The sequence below is a fragment of the Mixophyes fleayi genome, chromosome 5 (genome assembly GCF_038048845.1).
Source record: "Mixophyes fleayi isolate aMixFle1 chromosome 5, aMixFle1.hap1, whole genome shotgun sequence".
In the NCBI taxonomy this organism is placed as follows: domain Eukaryota; kingdom Metazoa; phylum Chordata; class Amphibia; order Anura; family Limnodynastidae; genus Mixophyes; species Mixophyes fleayi.
The window spans coordinates 55,386,489-55,413,190 of record NC_134406.1 but is presented as its reverse complement, the minus strand read 5'-3'; the positions used below and the strand labels follow the sequence as shown (position 1 = coordinate 55,413,190).

Genomic DNA, 26,702 nt, shown 5'->3' with positions numbered 1-26,702 from the left:
CTTTTCAAAAATAAACTAAAGTGACGTTAAAATGCACAAATGAGAGCTCTACAAAATGTTCAGCTTTTGTTTATCAGCTCTGAAGAGGAAATCTGTCTCTTATGTCAGCATGCAAACATTTCCACAACCAAATGTTATGAGTTGTTTGTTTGTGCATACATTTATTTACTTGTTTACTGAAAGTTTGTCTGTAAATGAATACAGAATATTAAAGTTAGAGACGTCGCGTAGCGCTGACGAACTTGAAAAAAACATTTTCTATCTGTATTTCAACTTTCCACATTTTAATTTAGAAGCAGCTGCCTCCCAGCTACAGCCTCCAGAGGATATATGACCTGGTTTTCTTTCTCCTGCTGAGAGCTATGAAACAGACTGGTGGCATTTCTTATGCTTTGAAGTGCAGTCCAAATATTTATGAATGAAATCTTCATTTCTTGATGATACTCTTCAGGCCTTTATTCAGCTGGGACACTTCTTCTGTGAAAGACAGTATATTAATTTAGTAATATTAGGAGTAATTTATTTTGTGCCATACTTTGATTTTTACACCTATTGTGTTATTGGGAGCTGTCCATTTGCATTGATTACTTTAGGTTGCCCTTGTTAGTCAACCTTTGTGAGTTTAATTTTATTTTACATTTTTTTAGATTTATATGTGCAAATTAGACCCAAATAATTTGTTAAGAGTGTGTATCTACCAGGTACTTTATTGAGAATATTCTCTATATTCTGGGGAGCTGTGTTTATGCAGTCCTCCCACTGTATTGGGTTCAAAGGAGTTGCATGAATCCTTAAGCTAGGTACACACTACAGAAATATTTTCCCGATGCGATTTAGTTAACAATTTTACCAACGACTGAAAGTCCCGATCAGCATGTCGATTCAGGTGTACACACTATACACAATTTACCTACTTATCTGTGCTCTTCACTTGTCATAGCCATCTGCTGAAAAGATTGTGACAATAAACTCTATGGAGATCTGCCTACGCTGCTGGTCGTGAGTGCATACACACTTGAATTTGCCTGACATCGTTCCATCGTTTATAGAGATTTTTAGTCTGCTTATAAAATCAAATGAAACGATGCGGATGTGCTTTGGTACAATAAAACAGGATCGTGGGAGTGTGCACAGCAATGCAATAACGGACCTAACAGTCGTTTATCACAGGATTGGCACAATAATCTGTTAAAAAACCTGGAATGTGTACCTAGCTTTAGACTGCTCACAGTAGCACAGTGATTATAGGACGATGAATGTGCTGACCGTGTGCTCAGCAGTGAATTGTCAGCTTGTTTTAGTAAGAGAGAGAAGGATCATGATGTGGAAAGGATTGAGAGTGGAAGGAGCAGGGTCCTCCAACAGCTTTAAGTATTGATACGAGGCTTCTTTCAAACTCTTGTAGGAAGATTGGTGTCAGATGTAACTCTATATCAAATAAAGGTTATATGTCCAACTTGATTTTATACCTACTTGTAAAATCTCCCTGATATACATTTTATCTTCCCATTCTTATGAATTAAAAAATTGTTGCAAACTATTATTTGTTTCCCATATCCCACAATCTCTCTAATTTATCGAAATTTAATGCAACTATCTTCTACTGTAGAGGGATCTATCCCAGAAATCAGATTACATATTAAGATTTTAGTGCGTTGCTTGAGTTTAGTGGTAGAAGGTTTCAAATATTAATGAGTGCCCCTCCTGAATACTAGCAAATCAAATACTGTCTGACTGTACTCTTGTGGTGCTTTATGTAACATTGTCAAACTGCAAATGTGCTTCTGAGGAACATATGAAATCGTACTTTAGGGTACGGAGAAGATGATGTAATGAATGGTAATTGCAGCTTCAAAAGATCATCGGACACATTCTGGGATGTCCAAATAACTGCTATCATCGTGAATAAATTTTGACCTTCCTTTGATTTGGAGCAGGTCAGAGTAACCTCATTTGTCAATCAAACGATGTAAACATGTCTTTAGACCTAACTCAGTGGCTAAGTTTCCTAGTTTTCTTAAAGGCTTGTTTATTAGTATGGAATGCCTGCTGAATTACATATCATGGACGGGAGGAAGCAGCAAATGAAAGCTATTATTTCCTTAACCATTCATGCTACAGGAAGAAAATCACATCATGCATTATTTCATATCACATTAATGGGATTGATGCCTGTTAAAGTTTAAAAGTAAAGCAATATGTGATATTTAATGTTGGCATCCAAGTTCCTTCATGTTAGTAGATGACATATGGAGGGAAATGAGATTGTGTGCAAAATAAATTCTGTTCATGTGTTTTGTTAATATATAATAAACATTCAAGTCAGCCCTACTTATAAATGTGAAGCTGTATTTCTAAGCATAATACTGTTTCTTAGTAAATGGATTCTTAATCAATGGTTCCGACATTTAAGACTAATCTCCATGGTCCTATCTATGTATACCTGTCTGTAACTTTAAGCAAATATTATTATAATATTGTTTACTGACAATACATCATTTACCCTAATATAATAATACACTTGCTTATGCACTATACTTAACACAGCACAAGCTGCTTCCAGGTTTGTTTTTGTTTGTTTTTACAACATGGTTTTTCAGTTTCATTCAGTAAATTAAGTGTGATTATAGATGGATAAACAAGCCATGCTGGTTCATATTCCAGAAATTAGCTCAGATTTCACGATCTTCCTCATGATAAATTACCCAAATATATTAGCCAAAAGAGAACTAACAACAAACAAAAACATGAATCATATTAAACACTTTCTTTTTTTTTAATATTAATTTAGAATATGTGCTTCATGCAAATCCATCAAGAAATGTGTTTCATGAATACACTCTGTAAAGCATACACTAGTTTTTATGCTTTTTATGGAGCCAGCATTTGAAACTTAAACTTTATTTTGCGAAGTTTTTTTTTTTTTGGGCCGTTCTTAATCTGAGCTATAAATTACTTTCATTTTCTCCTGCAGTTTTTCATACGCTTAATGAAATGGATTTCATTGATCTTAGAATCGGTGTTTAATCCCATGTGCTAACCAGCTTCCTTATTGAGAAAAATGCCGAATCTACTTTTGAATGAACGTTATGATCTTGGACACATTATGGGATGTGCTATGAAACCGCATAGCTTTGTTCAAAAATACAACAAAATACACTGCTGAAGGAGCACTTTGTGCAGTGAACCGGAAGCACTGAGTGATTGTGTCTAGAGAATGCTTTTAGTGGGAGGGAAGAGGAATACGGAGTTACTGGCCTCAGTGCACAATACTTTTACATGCTTCACAGTCAGCCCTGTGTTCAGGAAAAGACATTCTCATAGAAATATGACACATCTGGACAAACAAAAATGAGTTGTTTAATGCTGGCAGGGAGCTGCATGCATTTCTGTCTGTGTGTAGAAGTCATTACAAAGAATTCTTTGTTTAACATTCCTTCTTCACACACAGTAAATGCAAGTTGTAGCATGTTAGTGTTCATCCATGGATATCTTCACAGGGTTTTATTTGTGTCTCTAGAACCACTAAAGTTCCAGATTTGTAACCACGGTGCCTTTACAACGTCTGTCCTTCCCGTAAGAAAGCATCTTGCTTCCTCCAAAATGTAGTAGTAGGTGTTTCAGCAAGATTTGTCATGGCAGTGCTGGGCTTAGTCATGGTTTGAAATTTAGAACAATGTTTCTTTGTGACGAGTACTTGCCACTATTATCTGAGAGTAATATTCTATTAAGTCTTTTACAGTTAAACAGGGACTTTGGTTGGACCCTGTAATTATGTCAGAATGAATTTGTAGTGTAGAACAGGCATTATAAACCATAAAGGGGGGTTCAGCTTTCACAGTGCTAATGGTTATACCAGTATGTATGGAACTTAAGTGCGTTGTTGAGGTCACTAATCCCTGTGTTGCTTGTGTCTTCTTTGTAAGCACTACATAGATGCCATTAGCCGTTTGGTTAGCACTTCTGCCTCACAACACTGGGGTCATGAGTTAAATTCCCGACCATGGCCTTTCCTGTGTGGAGTTTGTATAGTCTCCCCGTGTTTGTGTGGGTTTCCTCCGGGTGCTCCGGTTTCCTCCCACACTCCAAAAACATACTAGTAGGTTAATTGGCTGCTATCAAATTGACCCTAGTATCTCTGTGTCTCTCTGAGTTTGTATGTTAGGAAATTTAGACTGTAAGCTCCAATGGGGCAGGGACTGATGTGTGTACAGCGCCATATTAATAAATGATGATGATCTGTGTTGAGCATATATATATATTTTTATTTTTTTTTCATTATGTAAACATTTTTTTTTTATATATAATTATATAATGCCATGACTGCTTGCTATGATGTTTAAACTACATAGCTGTTTTATACATAAATGTCTGCCTGGTTTACATATGTGAGCTTTATGTATGAGCTATATTTATATTTGTTGTATCATTCAGCACTTTATGGACTTTATATCTTAAAATGCAAGGATGCCCCTTAGTTCAAGTGCATAGTGTTCATGTTGCTTTCCTTTCAGTAGTGCGATGTCCTGTGATGCTGTAGCTGGTAAATGTGTTAATGGGTTGGGACCTTGTGAAATCACATAAAAGGGACCTGCAGCACTATGCACTGAAGAATGAGCCAATCGAAATTAGTTTTTTTGGGTATTGTTTGGATTTTTTCCAGCAATACTCAGATAAACATCACAGCAAACTTTTGGATGCAGTTAAATATAACTGAACTTGTATTACATTTAGTTATCCTATACTGTGCTATGTTTATTGTATTTTCTCTTCCATGAACTGGTTTTTGCTGCCCACACATGCAAAACCTGGCCAGTTCAATTATTTTAAATCACATTGTCCAGAAATTGCTGCATGAGCTATCTTGTTGCCTGGTTCGATTCAAAAAGAAGCTTAGGTTGGATTTTGTAGGCTCTTTAGTTGGACTGTCCCCATATAAATAACCGCCTCTGCATGTGGTCATGTGACAACAGGAATTATTTGGTCTGCCCCCCCCCCCCCACAAAAGATTGGATTTGTTCAACATTTCCATCTGTGTGTGCAGCCAAGTTGGAAACAGGCCTGTTGGTTTGGACGTAGTGATAAGTGAATGGATTAAAACGTGTGGCCAGCTTTAGGCTGTGTCCGAAAGCTCTCAACACGATTTTTGTATATTATACACTATACTGTGTTGTCTCTTTAATGTAACAATACAATGTCTTCTTTTAGAGGATATTTAAGTAGCTGTATTTTTTATAAAATTGAATAGCACCATGTAAAAGAAAAAAAATACCTTTTACCTTCTGCCATTTTACCATTGATCTTGTCTCTGAATTGGTGCTTTCTATGCAAAACTGCAGCCTGCAGTCAAACAGAGACCCGGACCACCTTTCTCTGACAGTTCTGTGGTTAATCCTGGTTCATTGCACAAAGAGGGATAAAATTGCAAAAAGGAATATCTCCGTTTTCAGTTACTGGTAAACTTTAATACTCTTCTTACCTAATTATTAAGTGATCTTAGCACCATTTTATATTGACATGCGATTCGGATGATCAAGGGTATAGTATGTTCACATTCCCAAGCATCCTGTGCAAAACAGGAAGTTGAATTAAAATACTACCTTTATTGCAGGCCTTTTGTATAACAATGAAAAGAAAGGGATTTAACAAAATGTACTGTATTCCACAAAAGTCCCTTGTAAGTCTCACATGAAGTTCTTCAATTTTGAAGGGGCAGTGGTGGTTTCCTGTCTAAGTATAGCTTGATGTGTGCGAGATGTTGTGGTTTACTGTTCTAAAGTTATTTGTTGAAAGATTTTTTTTTTGGCTATAAATGGATCTTACACTTAAAATAGGTATATTATTGTCAATATTTATTGAGATAGCACCTGCATATTCTGGAGTGCTTTACAATTGGGATCAAATGCAGTAATAAAACACTATTGGGTAATACAGAGAGGTAAGAGGGCCCTGCTTACATACATTAAACACCTTCCCTGTCATCATGCACATGATACTGCCCACTAACTAGTTCTATTAAGCAGAATGTATTCTTTCTTATTGACTAGATGATATTACTGGTCATTGTGATTGTCAGTCAGTTTTCTAATAGTCTGTGAAAAGAGTTACAATTATCTCTTTACATTTGATATTCTAAAGTAATGATGGGCAGCCTGCTAACACTTAAACAGCCGCATGTGCAACTCATCTAACTTTTAAACAGGTTACACGTTATTTAATGTCCGTAATAAGTTACAGCAATACATTTTATCAAAGAAAGAGACCTAAGAAGTATATGCGGTTCGAAAAATGTTTTAGTCTTTTGTATTAAGGGTTTCTCCGCTTACTTTTAGGATCCACTTTAAGTTCAGTGAATGCTTAAGGAGTGATAGTGAGGTTGAGAGTTCTAAAAACCCTAGGGGGTATATTTACTATGCGGCGGTTCCGTAGAACTGCCGATTCCCGGTTCTTTAAAAAAATTCTGTTTTAAAAACAAATTATTTCAAACACAAAATCTGGTGGGCTTTGTCTTTAATAAAAGTGGTGTTTTAAAAAATAACTTCAAAGCGCCAGGAAAAGGCAGTTCTACTTAACTGCCTCATAGTAAATATACCCCCAGGTAACAAAGAAAAGGCCAATTGCATTTGGTATGGCTTATTTGTAGATACTTCTGTTTACCACAGAAGGACAACTACAGGACATGCAATTCAGATCTTTTATACATCAACAAATGCTGAAGATCACAACATGGAAATCTACTGACACTCTCTATGGACCTCTCCAATAGCCTCACACATGAAAAGGGGCTCTCTTTCTGCATTTTCCAGGATTTGCTGCATGAGAACCACATGTTCAGCCCTTTTTTTTTTTTTTCAATAACAATGTGGAGAAGCTTTGAAGAAATATAAGAGTTTTGTAAAATATTCACTAGGATCCTGTGGTTGGAAAGGCAGTTGGCTGACTCTGGGGTGAAATTACTCTAAATGATCATTTTCCATTGGAAAATAAGACTGTTTTGATGTTTTTTCGCTGTTTTTGATGAAACCTAGTTCAAGTTTGTGACCTTTCTATGAAACTGGCATTTTATTATAATTTTTAATAATATAAAGTTAAAATGCTGGTCATGTGTTAATTTTGGAAATTGCTGTTGTAATATATTTTAGAGAATAGAAAGAATTCATGCTACGGTGTGCTGAGGCTTCTCAGTTACTGTAAAATATGATCCTTTTATATAAAAGCAAAATATAAAAATATAACCAAATGTACTTTTATTTTGTAGCTGTCAAACAGACACTGCTCTACTATCAACCATGATTCAATGGTGTCACTAGATCAATTTATAGCTGTGATAGTCAATCTGATACACATCAGGGGCCACATGGGCGGCTCTCCAACCTTCAGAAGGGCCGCACAACGCCATTTAATTCCAATCAATAAGTTAAAACAATACATTTAATCAAAGAAAGAGACTCCTATATGTAATAACATCTCAGCAGCCATGTTTAAGAGGTGACAATACAGCAGGAAGGAACTGGGGGCCACAGGAATATTGGTGCAGACACTAAACTGGTTTCCTCAGTGTGTGTAAGGGACAGGTGCTTTTTAATTAATGCTTTAAAGCAAGTGATTATCTCCTATATAAAGTGCAATGTTAAATGTTACTTTGCTTTGGATAACCCAATTTATTGTGCATTTTATTAATACCAGGTATGGTTATTTCTGACTACATAGTAATATCCACCTCTTTCTTTTAATGGCTACACTTAAATACCAATGCAGCAGCATGTCATGTGTTTACTATACATCTACTAACAAGATTTGTCCATCTTTTGTACGGACTGTGATTTGGGTTGAAGTAATTTGTGGGTAAAGAAAATGGGTCTGCTCCCCCATACGACGTGATTCTCATGCAGCTGCTGGTATCTTATTTCTTGTGGCCTCTCGCGCATGAGCATTGCAGTGGTCCTGATTTGTATCGTACTCTTGTGAATTCATTTTCTGGTGTGTTGGAGTAGGTAACAATACTGTAACCATAAGTGAGATGTAACTAAAGATATGCCATAAGCCATGATTTCATGTGCCAAATGCTATAAAACACAGACTCGTAAATGCAACATCCATTACAATAACAAGAACTCATTAGGAGTGAAAGCCTCAGCATCACATGTAGATACATATAAATATGGCATCTTTCAAAAGTAATAGCACAAAGATCATGTGACTATGTGTCTCGGCTTCAGCTATTTGCGTGTATTTTATAGTATGTGTTTTTGCATGTTTGCTGTATCATCACAATTTTCATAATATTTAAAACTCATCCAAAGCAACAAATAATTTTAGAGGCTACATTCTGGTTTTAAAATCCAATATGTATTTTATTTACAGTGGATGGCTCTGTGTCTGATTTTAGCCCACTTCACCCTAACATTACTTTGTGAGAGGCTAAAAGAAAAGTGTGCGCATGGGAGTATAATTTGATATATCAGGCGTTTAAGAAGTATTTTTTTATAAGGTTTAGCATGGAATTTTTTTCTAGAAACACTGCAGCTTTTGTGTTCGTTAATTGATGTAAAGGAGGCAATTGTGTATTTCTTACTGGGTAAGGTCCGCACAGTGCTCGCACAAGTGGAAAATTGCCACCAAATAATCCACTCTACAGTCTCTTTGTTTATCCACCCGCCTCTGACAAGTTCTCAATGGGATTAAGGTCTGGGGAGTTTCCTGGCCATGGACCCAAAATTTTGATGTTTTGATCCCTGAGCCACTTAATTATTACTTTTGCTTATGGAAAGGTGCTCCATCATTCTGGAAAAGGCATTGTCACCAAACTGTTATAGGATGGTTGGGAGAAGTTGCTCTTGGAGGATGTTTTGGTACCATTCTTTATTCATGGCTGTGTTCTTAGGCAAAAGTGTGAGTGAGCCAACTCCCTTGGCTGAGAAGCAACCCCACACATGAATGGTGCTTTACTGTTGGCATGACACAGGACTGATAGTATCGCTCACCTTTCCTTCTCCGGGCAAGTATTTTTTCAGATGCCCCAAACAGGCTCTGAAAATCTGAAAGGGGATTCATCAGAGAAAATTACTTTTTTCCCAGTCCTCGGCAGTCCAATTCTTTTGCAGAATATCAGTCTGTCCCTGATGTTTTTCCTGGAGAGAAGTGGCTTCTTTGCTGGCCTTCTTGACACCAGGCCAAGCTCCAAAAGTCTTGCACTCACACCTTCCTGATGCCATTCCTGAGCAAGCTCTACACTGGTGGTGCCCCGATCCCACAGCTGAATCAACTTGAGGAGACTGTCCTGGTGCTTGCTGGATGTTCTTGGGCGCCCTGAAGCCTTCTTCACAACTATTGAACCTCTCTCCTTGAAGTTCTTGATGATCCGATAAATGGTTGATTTAGGTGCAATCTTACTATCCGCAATATTCTTGCATGCAAAGCCCTTTTTGTGCATAGCAATGATGACTGCACGTGTTTCCTTGCAGATAACTATGGTTAACAGAGGAAGAATAATGATTTCAAGCACCACCCTCCTTTTAAAGCTTCCAGTCTGTTCTAACTCAATCAGCATGACAGAGTGATCTCCAGCCTTGTCCTCGTCAACACACTCGCCTGTGATAACGAGAGAATCACTGACTTGATGTCAGCTGGTTCATTTGTGGCAGGACTGAGATGCAGTGGAAATATTGTTTTTGGGATAAAGTTCATTGCCATGGCAAAGAGGGACTTTGAAATGAATTGCAATTCATCTGTTCACTATTCATGACATATGGAGTATGTGCAAATTGCCATTATAAAAATTAAGGCAGCAGACTTTGTGAAAAATAATATTTGTGTCATTCTCAAAACGTTTGGACATGACTGTATGTAGATCTTATTTTATTTAAATTTGTTTGAGATCATGGATGCGGACCAACTGGTTTACAATATAGCTTTTCAAATTGTATAATTAGCTGGTAACGGGTTCCCTTTTGGCATACCAGAGAGCATTTTCCACATGATAAAAATAGTTGCTGATAAAATGATTTTACAGTTCACACAATAATTATTGGTCTGTATAATAAGCCGCTTTAGAAAAATTTAAGAAATTGTTAGTTTGGACAGTATGTACTTGAAAATGTAATTTTAAATGCAAGTTACACCTGGAATGTGTAGGCCTGGTTTTCATAGCTAAATTTGTTCAACATTTTAAGAAAGTACGGTTTAGAAGTAAATATACAGTTACGCTTGTCAGAGAATAGGAACATTATTTTTTGAAGCTTTTATATTATATGTCCTGTTTATTTTTTTTAAATATACCAAAGAAACAGGTTTTTAGGTGGTAAGATTGGGTACATTACAAACCCAGAGGTTTCGTCTGTAATAGTCAGGACTAATTTCAGCTTAATCCATAGGATAGCATAAGGGTTTAATTCCAATCTGCTCCGAGTCACTCCTATTCAATTTGTTAAATCTGGTCTGAACAGGCGGCTTGTGTTAGAGCTCTGTTTCTATGCATTTATTGTCCTCACTTCCCTACCAAGAGTCAGCAGTACCCTTATGGAAACGTATATTGACATTTTTACTAGCTAGTTTATTACCCAGCACATGGAGGTTTATGTGTTACCATTAAATACATATATTGTATGTTATTGCCATGCTTTCTCTTTAAATGTGCATACAATGAATATTTCCCAGTAGAAGGGGTTATCCTTTATGCAATAAAGCAAACACTAATGCAAACAAAGATTTAACATTTCACAGTACAATGTACTTGTGTGACTTTTGAACTATTAACGATCAATTGAACTTGCACAGGCCATCTTATAAAGAGAGACAATATATTTCCAATTGTACTTTGGAATTTCTCTGTTAACTGGTTTTATGCCAATTGCAGTCTTAAGCTATCTGCTACACGCGTAACCTTTTACATTTTAAGATTGCTTAGGCTTTTCAGGCTTTATACCAATATGCCATTTTGTTAAAATTTCCTTTTTAGCTTTTAGTTTTTTGCTTTGGTATTGTTGTGTGACGTGAGACCTTAAGGGAAGAAGCATTTTTTCTTGCCCTTTGATGCTAGAATAGGAAAGGAAGTGTATTAAAAAGTCTAAATAAAGAACAGGAAGCAGTGATGCTATAGGTTCCTCCAATAACCTTGGCAAGGTTAGCAAGTGCATATAATGTAGGTCGAGTGAGTTCAGTGGAGTAGAAATGAGCATTTATTATTTATAGGATGCAACCAATGAATTTCTAATGTTAGAAGGGATTTTTTTTTTATAGAATTCCTGATTCAAAGTACAGTCTCGCTCTCCCCTCTCTTGTTCTCCGCTCTCTCCTCTCTCCCTCAGTTTACAGGTATCTGTCCGGCAGTATTTCCCAAGGTCAGATTGGGGATTTCATGTTCAATCTCTGCAGATCCTGTAAACGTGGTTTATATTATTTAAGACTTTTGTTGAAAAAAGATTTAATTTTATCTTCAGTATTTCTATTTCATGTGGCACTGCTAACACCACGTTGTATGTATTTAATAGCTATAGTGTGCCTGCCTTAACTGGAATGTTAATTATGTGAAATACTCAGTGCTGCTGTAATACATGCAGAGTTACAGTGGTTGCTGCAGTGGGATGACAATAATAATACAAAACCATACACATTTTGGGAATAATGTTCCCTTTATAACAGATATTATTCAAAGATAGAATTATCATTATTAGCACTAAGCACTAGAGTCACAAGTGGGCTATAAAGTATGTGTTCTGACTGTCTGTGCTGCAGAAATGTGGTGCCTTACTAATAAATAATAATTATGGGCCACCAGTGCATATTAGAATAATCGGGGATTTGGGGTAGGCAACACTAAGTGCAATAAAAGTAGTCCTTGGTAACTCCATCTCTACAGTAGGGAAGGACATCTTGCATTGCTTTCAGAATCCTGAATGAATGAACAGGCTCTCTGGGTCTGTTTTTGCACAAACCTCTAAAAAAGTCCAAAGGTGGACTTACACTGCTAAATTATTTAATACCATAAGTGTAATTTCAGTCATAGTCACACACCACTTAACTTGCTATTTGTGGTTTCTTGACTATAAAGTAGACATTGTTGTGCAAATAAATATAACAAGGAATATATATTTTCTGCATGAACTGTGATTCAGCTTGGTATGTGCTCAAGCACAACAATAAATAACCCAAAGATGACCAATTCCTAGCACTAATAACAGGCATTACTCATGTATTTTTACATTGTTATCATTATTACAACACTGTTTTATATAGGTAAGTTTTTTTTCTTTGTGCAGTTTTGCATTTTAACAAGTTTCCACTTTTTTTGAGGTCACATATTCGCTATACTTGTAAATTACAAACCGTAATAACATAAATAGTTTAACAAACATCTACCATAGTGTATGGTTCACCTGATGTATAACAGATGACCTGCAGTACGGGACAATATTACACAGTTGTTGAAGTTAGAACATAACATTTAGGATTAGGTGGAATTTACTTTAACATAAAATTTGCTTTAATTTGCAATGGAGCAATCGCCTGGTTCATGAAGCCACCAATTTACCACTCTGTACCGTGAATGGTGGATGCACTAGAGAAAGGGCACTGAATACGGCTGTGCCTGTTTGAATCAGGCATTTGGGAGGCAGAGCACCATGATGCTAGGATAATTGACTTCTGACAAAGTGGACCGTAATATTCGTACATGTGTTTTGTTAAGGAATTCAGCAATATATATATATATATATATATATATATATATATATATATATATATATATATATATTTCTACTTTCATTTAATATCACTAAAAGCGATTAGTGTTGTTGCTATTTGATATGAATGTAAAGATTACACTATTGCAGCTCCTGTTAGGATAAAGTTTGAGAAGTAGGCTATAATAAAATACCTAAACATTTTTATTATTTCCTCCCTCATTCTTCTTCCTAGATAGAGCAGAGCTATTCAAATGCAGCTACAAGCTATATGTTGCCTCCCATTTAAGAGGATGTGTCAAGTTAGAAATATTAAAGGAAAACATTTTCTTTCTTTTGTTTGTTATTTTAATATTTGATGTACATAATGAAGCAATGTCATAACAACTGACACTGCTGGCTTTTCTTCTCAAAATGCTCCTGTTCTCTTGCAACAACAGCTTCACCCCTGGCAATGTAGATGTGTGTCTCCAGAATGAGATACACACCCATTATTATGTTCTACAGTGTGCTGTGGAAAGAGTATGGCAGTGTTTGGTGAGCAGGAAGAATATAACAGACCTGTACCAAGTTCGGGGCTTTTAATACTTGGCCAATGTGTGCCTGAGGGATTTCGTTCTGCATTCTTGTTCATGGATGAGGGATTTGTCCCACCCACATTAGCACCTGGCTATATTGGTACACATTGCTTTTTACCTGTGTAAGACAATTAATCATGCCCACACCTCTGTTGCCTATTTAAATTAGTGGTTTTGCCTGAGGACAGATAATGAAGAGGTTAGGTGATGGGTAGTTTGGAAGTGAGCACGTGGATAAGAACCCATGCATCCAAGTGCTGATATCCCTCTATCATCTATGTTTGCCTTTTTTTGCAATCCCCTCTCTCACTTGTCCAGTAACAGTGCCTTATCAGTAGTAAGTATCAGCATTTCCGTAATATTAAGGTAACAATGGCGATACCAGGTAGGAGACCACAACTTGTTATCTTGGGGCAGATTAATAATACTGAAATGTATGTATGTGCCAGAACTTCACCTGTAATACTTTCTAGACCTTGATATGCCAGACATTGTATATATGTGTTTATGTAGCCATGTGAAGGCTAAGAGCCTTCGTGCAGTTTGTTTATTAAACTTCACTTGTAGCTATTTTATAGAACACAACTTTCATTTTAATCTAAAATGAACATAATTACTTTACAGATAAAGATTTTAATCATTATGTCATTTGTATTAAATAAATCGTAAATGCTGCTTTTTATCTTTTACTTAGTCATAATGTGTGAAAACTAAGTTAAGCTGGGTACACACTACAGAAATTTCGACCAACTTTTTATGCCAAACGATTTTACAAGCGATCGATGGTCCGATCGCTCGGTCCATGGACTGCATATACACTAGCCTTGTTTAGGACGATAAAGGGAAGAGCGGACGTCCCTTTAGCGACTTTTTACAGCCATGTTGTTGTGAGCAATGACTGTAATTTCGTACTCACTGTTGTGGATCGGTCGGAAGTTTATACACCATACACAGCGGAAACGAGATTGGAACAAAAATATTAAACGGTACGACCAACCAAATGAGGCGACAATTGTCCATTTGGGCAGACTTTTGACCATCGTGTCACTGCACACACTGACCCGACTTTTGAACGAGTGGTCGTATGTCGGCTGTTTGAGACGATTATAGGACGAAAACAGTGTAGTGTGTACCCAGCTTAAGTGTTTTATCTCTGTCTATTCAATGAGAAAAGTATTGTTAGGGCAGTGTTTATCTTCCCAGTATGCTGGCAACCTTGGCTCAAGTTCCTGTGTCTACCAGCCTTCACTGGCCACCTGTGTTCCTTCCCCTTTCATGCACATGTCTGCAATCTATAACTTGTTTTTTTTCCTGTAGTCTATGTAAAACTAATATACGTTTTTACCTGATCAAACAAATAGTGATTTTAGTGTTTCAGTACCATTATGTTTGATCGTCCTAATAAACATTTACAAAGGTAGGGGAAGTTGTGCAGGATGGATAGTAATAATAATAATAATAATAATGTGTTTTTTCCATAACTGTATTAGAAGATTTGTATGGGGACATTAGACTGATATAATCAAATGTATGTGTATACATCTTAATTTTTAAACTGCACATTTGCCGGGCTCCGTCATTCATTACGTTAAATAAAGCTAGTAAAGGAGTGAGTTAAATAAGATGGCTGTTGTTGGAGTGATGTTTGGCTTAAACCATGACGTACAAAATGTTATATCAAATTCTATTTTTCATAGTGACCAATGCTTTATAAAAAAAAAACCGAATGAGAATTCCTCTTTTAATTCCCGGGGCATGTCAATATTGTAAGGGAACATACTCGTGATCTGTCATATCTTATTTAAAGAAGCATGAAATGTATACGGAGCCACAAGAAGTGATACAGTAGTTTTCTGTTATTAAAATCAAAAGGTTACTGTGGAGAAACTTCATACACTTAAGAAAAAACATATTTGACAAAGTACTATAGCTATATAGGTGTGTGTGTGTGTGTGTGTGTGTGTGTGTGTGTGTGTGTGTGTGTGTGTATATAGATAGATCGATATAGAGAGAAAGATATACATACACATACTATACTGTGCAAAAGTTGTGGGCAGGTGTTGGGAAAAAAATGCTGCAAAGTAAGAATGCTTTCAAAAATAGAAGTGTTAATACTTTATCTTTTATCAGTTAAAAAAAATCCAAAGTGAATGAACAGAAGAGAAATCTAAATAAAATGAATATTTGGTATGACCACCCTTTGACTTCAAAACGGCATCAATGCATCAATTCTTCTAGGTACACTTAACATGGGACAACAACAACATCATTGCAAAATTTGTTTTTACTCAGAACAAAACTACACCATGCAGCTTGTCATATGTGAATTATAAGAAGCGCTAAGCTCGAATAAAAGGCTATGACCATAAAATTCATTGTACAATACATTTCAGTTTTTATGCTTTTTTTGCCATTACCATACATCTGACACTTGTCAACACAGATGAAGATGCAACATTCATCTCAATGGGGTGAGCACTGTAAACTCAATGAGATGCAGTTGACAAGGATTTTACACATGCACTTGGCTAGAACAAGATAACTTCCTGTTTTGTCACAGATACATGTTTAAAAAATGATTGAATGCAATTGGAAATGCATCTAAATACATATTAAAAGCTTCTTAAACACAATGCGACTTCTGTGTCTTTTACTTGCTTTTTAATATGCATTAAACATATTGCATATTAATATGTAGCCTTAATTGGTTATAAAATATTGCTACAGTAAACACTTTCAGGTTAATTATTCCCAGGTGAGCTGGTATCGGAATGATTGTGTGCTCGCAATTTAAATTTGTCTATTTTCTTTAGAAGATATGTTTTAAACTCCTGATAGTAAAATATTATTTTGTAAATTTTTATAGCAGAAATTAGCTTTGATTGCTTGAAAAACTAAGTAGTGATGTTACAAGATAAATCATTTGATCTAAGTGTTTGAACCACTTTGAGAGTACATGTATCATAGGCTTTTTTTTTTTTTTATAGTAATGTAATTGCACAAATAATTCTGTAGCTGATTTTCTAATAAACCAGATTAGATGATTTTTTTTGTTTTGCTTGTGTATAAATCATATGTCACTTACAGCGAACAAAAGGTGGTTGCGTGATTAATTTAGAACACATCCAATGAACTTTTGACTCTTTTTAGTTCTGAAATTGTTTGAGAGTTGTTTGTAACACTAAAGCTCCAACCTGTTTTGCAAAAGTTTCAAGGCTGTGCTAAATGTTAATAAAACATGGTTTTTGAAAGGATTTTTGGAAAGCTTTGTGCAAATATAGCATAGGCATATCTTGAGTTTGTTTAAGATTTTAACCCACAAGTGGTATGTAAACTTGGCATGGTGCTGCTCAGAAATTTTTATTTTTACAATCAGAGCAAACACTCATAGCTGTTAAGATGTAATATTTACACTAGGTGTAGAAGAGTGCAATGATTTAAGTATATACTTGCACGTTTTTTAAACATTGTAAAGTTTATTGCCGGCTCTTACAACTACTATGAAAGCAGCACAGACCAAAGAAATATGTATACTGGGGACACAGACATAGGCCATAGCATTTCACTTTATCTCACTATTACCACAGACACAATCAAATAAAATTGAATACCTGTCAACTTGTATAGTTTAGGATTGTGTTGCATGATCTCTTGCCTCATTAATTAAATTTAAACAAGTTGTGAGACCCTTCTGTGCACAGGAATTGCTTAATTTATGTAAGCCCACTCTAATAAACTGTATATTTATTTTGCTGGAGGTATTTGCAGAAAGTATATTTATTACTAATTCCACTCTCATAACTGGACTGACCATCATACTTTTACATTCAAAGATTTATTCACAAAATATTGGAAATACCATGTCACACATTAAATAAGCTGCTGAAGAGAAGTGGGGTAAGGGCAGCGGTAACTAAAGTAACTCTTTACGCTATTCTCCTGTAAGAAATCGGAAAGAGTTCTATTGATAGGAACACAAATTAGAAAACCTTGCTCCTGTAAAGTGAGATATATTGATGATGTCGCAGATTAATATCATTTATTTGTAGCACTTTCCAGTAAAACATTGACATCAGGCCCTGCCCCATTGGAGCTCGGTCTAAGAACACACCCCTATACACACTTAATTTGTCCGGAGCCAATTAATCTACCAGAATATTTTTGGACTGTGGAAGGAAAACCAGCACCTGGAGGAAGCCTACGCAAGTACAGCAAGAACATATAAAGTCAACACAGATAATGTTTTGGTCGAACTCAAACACGCAGCCCCAGTGCAGTCAGACAGCAATGCTAACCGCTGTGCCGCTTTTCACAATAGTTTCCCCTTACCATTGGTTATGATCCCTATAAAGGAAGCATACAAGTTCCTATTAATAAAGTAAATCCTCCTTGTTAAACCAGTTATGTTTTGCATAAAGGTAATGCTACTTCCACATTAAATTTCCAGTGATCCTTTTGTGAGTTGCAACATAACAGCTGTTCTGGAGTAGAAAGCCCTTGCTTACCGCATCACATATTGCTTACTCTGCATCACAACATGAAGGTTCACACACAGCCTCTGCCTTAACTCTTGTGGCTCATACAAAGTAGTTACAGTCTCCCATTAACTGTTATTATGGTTGTAAGTTTGTTCTAAAAGGATTTCAAAAAGTCCTTTTTTCATCTCCCTAGAAATCCAGAGGAAATATATAAATTGCGCAGCTGGAGGAAATATCTGTCATTTATAATAAATCTCAGCACTGTTGAGAGAAAATGTGAACTCGGAAATGTGAGTTTACCTTGATAGTTGTGTGACTGTTGTATTTTTTTTTATTATTTTTTTTTTTACTGTACATAGGTTACATTACAGGATATAGAGTACAACTTTAACCCTGTTCATGAATTCAGTTCTCACAGTGTGTGACTGTTTACTTTGTCCTTTTAGAGTACTGTGCACATCGTTGTAATACCTTAACTGGAAATATACATTTAAACACACCTAACCTTTTTCTGTATTGACACAGGAACCTGATTTTGTGTCTTTGGCTTGGAATATTAGTATGTTTACAACTTGTGCAGATTGTATTTTTCATTGTCTTCCTATGGTTATTCTGGCACATTCTTTTTACACAGGGTTGAATGTAAACATAATGACAGGAAACTGCACAGTTTGAGGCTGCTAAATGTTCATCTCTAATACCTAAAACAGACAACACCCATTTTATTTGTTTTATTTACGGGTCCAGGAAACATTGGTGTAAATTCTGTAAAATGAGAAAAAGTCTAAGAACTTCACAAAATTCATATGCAAAAAGGCAAAAATATACAAGACCATGTTGGATTACTTTAAGTTTGCTCCAGCATATAACATGCCTTCTCTTGAAGGACTTTCCATGAAAAATCAAGATTAACTCAAAATCAAATTCAAGATCAACTTTTAAGGGAAAAAAATCAGTCGGTTATCTGTGTGAACATTGTCTCGTATACTGAATGCAGAGTATTCTGTTTCTTTTGCATTAATAAAATGTGAATTTTTGTCGTGTACATAACAGTTGCAATAGCTTGCTCCAAAAACAACTTTGACAATACAAATACTGTATCTTAGTAATTTTTGATGTTATTTTTCTGTTATTCCTTTTTCATTTGCTTTTTAAGAGTAAATTGTAAGTAAGTTATAAGGGGATTGTAAGATGGAGGGTAGATTGTATACCCTTGAGAATATATTTTTACGTATGCCTCTAAATAGACAGGGATCTAGCAGTCGATGTTAAGCTCAACTACAACCTGCTGTAAAAATTTCCCTAACCTGCTCCTCCGCTGTTCATAAGACACAGTCGGCAAATCAGTGCTGTTCACCACTTAAAAATGGCGGCAGAGGGGCATGTGAGGACCAATCACAAGCTGTTCAACAATTGGATATTACATGCATACATCTTTGTGTTATGTATGCATCTGTTTACACTAATCCTAGATATCATCCCTAATGGTCGGAGATATTAATTAATGCAAAACTTGCTATAGACAAATAAGGTTATGATCACTTGGTGCAATCTGCCTATTTTAAATCCTGTCTCCACTCACATGACCAAGTTATTTTATTTTTCTTGAAGGGCACAAAATTACTTTAGAAAACCAAAGTAAATTGATAACACTTTAAGCTTTGAACATAAACCTAGATAATGTAGGTGCTACACAGTGGCACAGTGGCCTCACATCGCTGGGGTCAAGGGGTAGGTTCCCACCATTGCTCTATCTGTCCCCTGTGTTTGTGTCTCATCCAGGTGCTCTCACAATCCTCGATCCTCAATCAATCTACAATAGCCTAACAAAAAAACATATAGTTAGGTTAATTGGCTTCTGCCAAAACGAACACTAGTGTTTGTGCTGTAGGGAATTTAGACTGTAAGCCTCAGTGGGGCAGCATTGTCTCATCCCTGTGATGGATAGGCGTATATCTGTCTAATGGATTTCATGCAATGATGGCAAACAATACAATATCCTGAGTGGAATATGTTGTTGTTAGATTGCTGATCTTATATGTGTTCCCTTAAATCTTAAATAATTTATGGTGTTGATACAACAATATTAAAAGTCTGTCGCTGCTACAGCCCCCTGCTACAAATCTGTTAAGTCTACCTCATATAATTCTCCAGCTGTGCTATGTACTTCAGTCTTCTATTTTTATCAGTTTTGGTACCACCTGAAAGCAAATGAAAGCAAATTCTATCAAACAAAGGGTTTGTGCAATGAGGAAATATTATGTTCGCATGTCACATAGCTTAAATAAACTTGTAGCTTGTGTTTTGCACTCTCTGTGCTGTATGGCGATTACAATGGGATTTCCAATTGATAGTGACTTGCCAAAACCAGAATAGCTAGCTGTGGGTTAACCATAAATGTAAGGCTTCTTTTTTTTTTTTAAATACATCTTCTGCAACTAACTTTATTTACTTCTAAATGGTAATTAATTCTAACTTATAAATGTATCCAATATGAAAACATTTATTGTGATATTCTTAAATATATATTTAAAAGTTCCCAATTACGCACAGACCTATGCTTGCTAGTGCCCTCACTTCAGCCTAACACTATTAAGTGTTTAATTTACAGTTATAACAGGATGACCGCAATGTTTTTCAATGTTCCTACTGAAATAATAAAAATATATTTTAAATATCTCAACCCTGATAGACTTCCAACCCCTTTGCATATAACATTCTGCTAGAGGATCCGAACTCTAACAGGGAAGTTGCTTTATATAAATAGCTACTGTCTCTTTAAATGTGGGGTAGTAGAATTTCATGTGTGCTCAGCAGTTGAGTCCTAAAGACAAGTCCGTAGGTGAGTAGATAATGACTGCTATATATTGATGGCCAGAGACCTAAGGATGAATCATTTTTATGTACTAGTATTTAGCAATCAACACTTTCAAAAGTTCAAACTAATATTTTTTTCTCTGTTATTTTGATTTGCAATCCCTATAAAGTATATACACTATGAAAGATTATGAACAAACAGCTGGCAGGATATTTTTGTTTTTGTTGTCACTTTACATCTTACGTAATTAACATTGGCATAAAAACAATGATACTGTAGGGCAAATTAAGTGCAGAGTAAGGGACACACTTACAACAGAAATATTATTAAATGTATTTATTATTTTAAACTCCTAATCCTAGTTCTTTGACAGGTCAGATCATTTTCAATTATAACTGTCCCTTTCAGTGTATTTGTAATTTCATGCATTATAGCTTATAACCAGTTTAACAGTTAATGTTATGAACATGAACCACAACTCTAAATAATTGCTAAACTGTGTTTTGTGCACGGATACATTTTTGTTTTTTTGTTTTTTTAAAGGATAAGTCCAGGTAAAACATGGTCCCATAATAATACTTATTTGGGGCCTGGGTCCACTGTGTCTGGCAGGATTCCCAGTGTCTTGCACATGTTAGTAGTTGTTTCACTCGCTCCGATACATTTTCCTAGCTCATGCCGCCTGGGTTTTTTTTTTCCTTTTCATACATGCTGCGTGTTGTCTACGGACAGCGGAGGCAAACGGAGGTCTGGCGGGGGGCACACACAAGACATTGGGGGAACCGCCAGATAGCCACTTAGGTACCTTTTGGAACCAGGATTGATGTTTCATATTCCACCTGAAAATGAAGGATCACTTTTGCGTGGGAGTAGCCTTTAAATTTCTAGTGCATTTATTTTGCTTTTTGCTTTTTATTTTAAAAAAAATTCTTTGTCGTTTGAAATGGTTGCACATAGCTGAGATAAGCTCACTGTTAATAAACACGAGCTGAAATCACTTTAACTGCTAAATGCATAGTTTCCTCTCTATAGGTTTTCATGACTTTCTCAAAATAGCCACGTAATACAACAACGTGATGATCTGTGACCTTTGTCAAAAATTGCCGTTGAACAATGTTATCCATAGTCTTGTTAAACCAAGAGTAATGAGTCAGACTTCAACCTCTCTCATGTTTTGTGGAGTTGCTCACATTCAACCAGATTCAGTGAATGAATCCTTTCTTGATTGTGAGAAGTATGAAGAACTGCTAGTTTTATAAGATTGTTTTATAGTTTGTTTGTTTTTTCTTAACGTAAGCTATAATTGTTATGGAGGATAGTGAAAGTACAAGTTCAAATGCTATTTGTTTAATGATTACTTGGATACTAGGTAAGTCCAAGATTCAGAAATGATTTTATTTGTTTGGTTTTGAGGAGTTGAGACTATTTGATATATTGTTACTACTGCACATTTTCCTGATTTTCAATGACTTATCCATGAGTGCAACATCGTGACAAGAGGTTTCTTAGAGTTTCTATTTATTTGAAACCTGAATGTCCTCACATACAAGTTGAAAAACACTGATCGCATTTTTTAACTTTTTGTTTGTTTGGGTTACCTGGAAACCTAAGAACTCACTACCCACATAGTACCTGCACGGATATTTCACTTCTGTCATACATTTGGCATAGTACCTTTATCTACATTTCATGTCTATCATGCATTTGATTTTCTTATACTTTTGAGGTTTTTATTTATAGGAATAAAGTACAAGATGACTTGAGGATGTCTGGACTTATTTGTAATGCTGTGAAGTAGTAAAATGTATAATACCGTGAAGAAATGGCCTTTTTCATGCAAAGATCTTGTTTTACGCTCCTCTTTGTTTTTCGCCAGTAAAAAAAAAAGCATCAAAGTGGATTCCATCATCATCAATGTCTGTTTGTAATGTTGTCAAACATCCATTACACCAGAAGTTACGCCAAAAATGCCACTGAAAAATTTCTCCCCTAAGTCCGTGAACAAACAATTATTTTGCATTGAACTTGCATTTATCACTTGGTATAATGGTTTATTTTCTGTGAAATATCTCTTTGCACTTTAAGCTGAGAAAAGGACTTCACACCTTTTTTATGCTGTATTTTACAACAGACTTCAGTTTATGCCTTTTTACGCTGTATTTTACACCAATTTTCACTTTCACAAAAAGCTTTTCACTGTTTTATAAATAGCCTGTGAAGTTAAGTACTTTACATAGCAAGGTCAGTTGTGGAAGTATGCCAATTATTTCAGCCTAAGAATATATGCACCATTGTAAGTGGTTGGAGAGGAGATAAAAAATTTTTAAAAAAATATTCCCATTTAGGTGCACATGTTATTTGACGATTGGATTATCTAATCGAAAGCAATGGAGTTTAGGTGCAAGGGGGAATGCTCGTGTATACAATTCCTGTAGCAGTATTCTGGCTACATTACATGTCCTCCGGTGCCTGTTATTTCCAACTTTCTGTAAACCGCTGCTCTAATCACTGTTGTACTGGCAAATATTGTTAACCTGTCTGTGTTTATTTCACAGTTGCACTACAAGCATCCAAGGCAGACGGCGGCAATGGATCTAGTGACAATCGAAGAGCAATTAAGCCAGGGGATGATTTGCGTTTACTGGAAGGAGAACTTTTGTTACAGGTAATGAGACCTGTCCATTTAGAAATCTGGCCAGACCTAGTCTTGCAGAGAAATCATTTATATGTTGCTCATTGATCATTGCCTTATTTTAAAAAAATGTCTTATGTGAATTTGTTTTAGATAAACAAATAGCCCTGCTACTGGTACTGCATACTAAAGCAGTTATGTATTTACACCTGTCATTAGGGGGAAAGGACAATCAGCAGCTCCCAGGTCAGGAATAACTGATGTTGATGAATTGGTACTTAATTTTTGTACAGTGATTTCTACAGACTTCATCTGGTTGTGTTTCAGTTTACTTCTTTGTGTACTGTAATTTGTCAATATATACCAAGGGTAATTAAAACAAACCTGTCACCAGACCCTTTGATGGTATTTTTTTTTAGTTTCCACATGAGAGAGCGTTTTATTCAGTGCGCTATACTCTCTCCAGAGTAAGCTTCTTCCAGTCCTTCTAGCAGGAGAGCTGTGAGGTGTGCTGGAAACAGATAATGAGCACAATACTGCGGAAGTGAGGCATGGTGTTAGAGACCTTACTCCTGGGCCGGCTTCCTCCTGTACTGTCTGGAAGAAGCCTGCTGTACAGAGAGCAAGGGCATATACAGCACAATAACAGAGGTTGGTCAGGATCTGCAGTCAGTTTGGGCCCATTCACTCTGCAACATGCTGTCACTTAGAATTGGCACATTTTACACTTTGACTTGATTAGAAGTGGTACATGTTTCAACAATTATGACTTATGTCATTAAATTGTGTGGTTTAAGGGTTCATTTTCTTGTGAAGTCCACATCAAAGGCTGGAGCTAACTTTTATGAAGTTCAAGTGGCCCAATGTCGGGCCTGTTATAGTAATATAGTTTTATATTGTACAGCCGCACTGCATCAATGCATTTGAAGTCCTTAAGGAAATTGCAATTTACCTTGACAAGGCAACATTGATTTAAACTTTCTTTCCTAATGAATTGTTCATGGAAGTGGTTACAATAAGCAACTTATTGAATGTAACTTAGCTTATGCAACGGGGTCATTTACCCCTGAGAGGCATATAAAATGCTATAGCTTAGGCTGTCTGATAATTAAAAATGCACTGGATAGTGCTAACAGTGGTCAATAAATAGACAGAGATCAATTTATTGTTAAAACTCCTAGGTATTTGTATATTCTGGTGATCTATATGGCATACCACTCATATATATATATATATATATATATATATATATATATATATATATATATATATATCTCTATCTCAATATCTCACACACAGAGAGATATATACATACATGTTATGCACACATACATACATCATCTCTTTTTGACCTAGTTGTTTGGAGAACACTCCTTTCAGGCACTGTAGAGATATACAGTTGTGATATTGTCCATATGTTACATTATCAAGTAATATAAGGTTATTATAACTCCATGGAAAACAGGTTTTAGGATAAGAGCTACACCATTCATATATTTACATTTTAAAATAAATAAACAAAATTACTCTAAAAGCATAGTTAACATTCTGTCAATATTAAAACTGCTTAAACTAGCCTACCCTCATCAATACATTGCTTCACGAATGACTTAAAGTAACGAATGCTATGACTGGCATCACATACATAGAACATTTTAGATATCCCATCATTGATCACTGGTCTCAAGCACCGTTTAGAAGACAACTGGATCCATACATTATAAAGAGTGACAACTCCAAATTTCATCAGATGAGACCGGTAGTATTTTTTCTGGCACATAGATATGTATAATTAATAGAAAGGGAGCGAGTGAAGAAGCAGTGTGATCAGCCTTCACTAACACATGAATTCTCCAACAGTCCATTGATGCAGTGGTGGCCAGAGGCTGCCTTGTGACTGCAGTCTGCTGCGCAGAACAATGCAGCTTTAGCTTTATAGCAGTTATGCATTTTATAGAGACCTGCTTTAGTTCTAACTAAATTATACAAGAAAAACTTTGCTCATGCCCAGCGCGCCCATACTTTTCAAAAGAAAAGCTGTTGACACCCATGTAGTTGTAAACTTGATCTGGACATTAACACCACCCCAGGTATCTTGTTTCTTTGGGTGCTTCAGGAGTTTGATTTACAGGAAAATAAATATGGTAAAGTAAACATTTTGAATGGAAATAATATTGCCCTGGAAATATTGGGACAAATGGATAATTATGCCAGGGATAACTGTGCAGTTTTTTGGAAACACAGCTACTATTTAAATAAAATGAAAAAAAATTGAAAATAGGGTAGAATTATATACTGGTATAATTGTGCAAACCAGTCAAGCAACTATGAGAACAAAACTGTATAATCCTAAAACTTGCCTTTTCGTGTTTTGTGTTATTGTACTTGGAAATTATTTCAAATTACTTAAAGTAAGAGCAGCCCATCTATAAATGTTTTTCCTCATTACTGAAGAAGTTTAGCCTGACCTTAAGTCAGTAACTAAATACTGGGTTGTCATTTGTATCTCATTAAAATAAAATAGAATCTGGCATTGATCTCTTTTTTTAAAATGTCATAGTTGAAAGAAATGGTTTACTTTACAATTTTACAGTAAAAAATTTAATAAGGCTTGGATGCATATTGTCAAAATTTCCATTGTTCAAAAATGAATCATTGTGCCTTGTACATTCAAATTATATTTGGAACAGCAACTCATTTCATAGAACATTATTAATATAGATGTTTTAAGAGTTGCTGCAGTTTTTCTGGTTAACCTTTTGGTACTTTTATGACTGAAAGATAGCACCTTTCATTTCTAATAATGTAATGCCTTGCTTGTAGAGATCCCAACATACCTGAGGTCCCTCTGGTAATATCGCCAAATACAAGGCTGTCCGACAGACGGTCAGCATGTAAGATTTAGCTGTCTGCTTTGTTGGCAATTTTTGTGGCCTTGGCATCTCTGATGGGTAATTCTGCAGAGCATCCATATATACACATAGGATCCTTGCATACACTGTTGTAATAGTTATACTTTGCCATTTGTCGCTGTGGAGCGTTGGATGGATTATATGTGCGACATCACATCTTTGCTACATTCGTCAGGTGCTAATCAATGTAGAGTCAAAGTGACCACATGTGTTATCATAAAGCCAACAATATCCCATAAGCCAGTAACATCTCTTTACTTTACTCAAAATACAGCGCAACTCAAACTCTCTGATCTGCATCTCTCATCTGCACTCATTACATGCTCCCATTCCCAAATGCAGAACTTTTTTTTCGGGCTGCACTCACACTGTGGAATTGCCTTCCTCATACAACAACACTTCCCCTAGCCCCAAACCTTCAAGCATTCCCTGAAAACTAACCTCTTCAGACAAGCTTTTCAAGTTCCCAAACCACTATCTTAACCTCCCCAGGCCATTCTACCTGATTACCACCCATCTACACAGTTCCCTGAAAGCTTAAATGTATTCTCCTTTGATGTTCAAGCAACCAGCTGACCACCAAACCAACATTGCTGACTGACTG

The 26,702-nt window shown here is 36.0% G+C and overlaps 1 protein-coding gene across 1 annotated transcript in view; it reads left to right on the top strand.

The window, feature by feature from the left end:
• The window catches only part of AHR (aryl hydrocarbon receptor), an 86,039-nt gene that overhangs the window by 36,133 nt on the left and 23,204 nt on the right, over window positions 1-26,702 (top strand). The window contains exon 3 of the mRNA XM_075212215.1: window positions 23,110-23,219. Coding sequence (XP_075068316.1) covers window positions 23,110-23,219 — 110 coding nt within the window. The remainder of the gene's footprint in view (window positions 1-23,109; window positions 23,220-26,702) is intronic.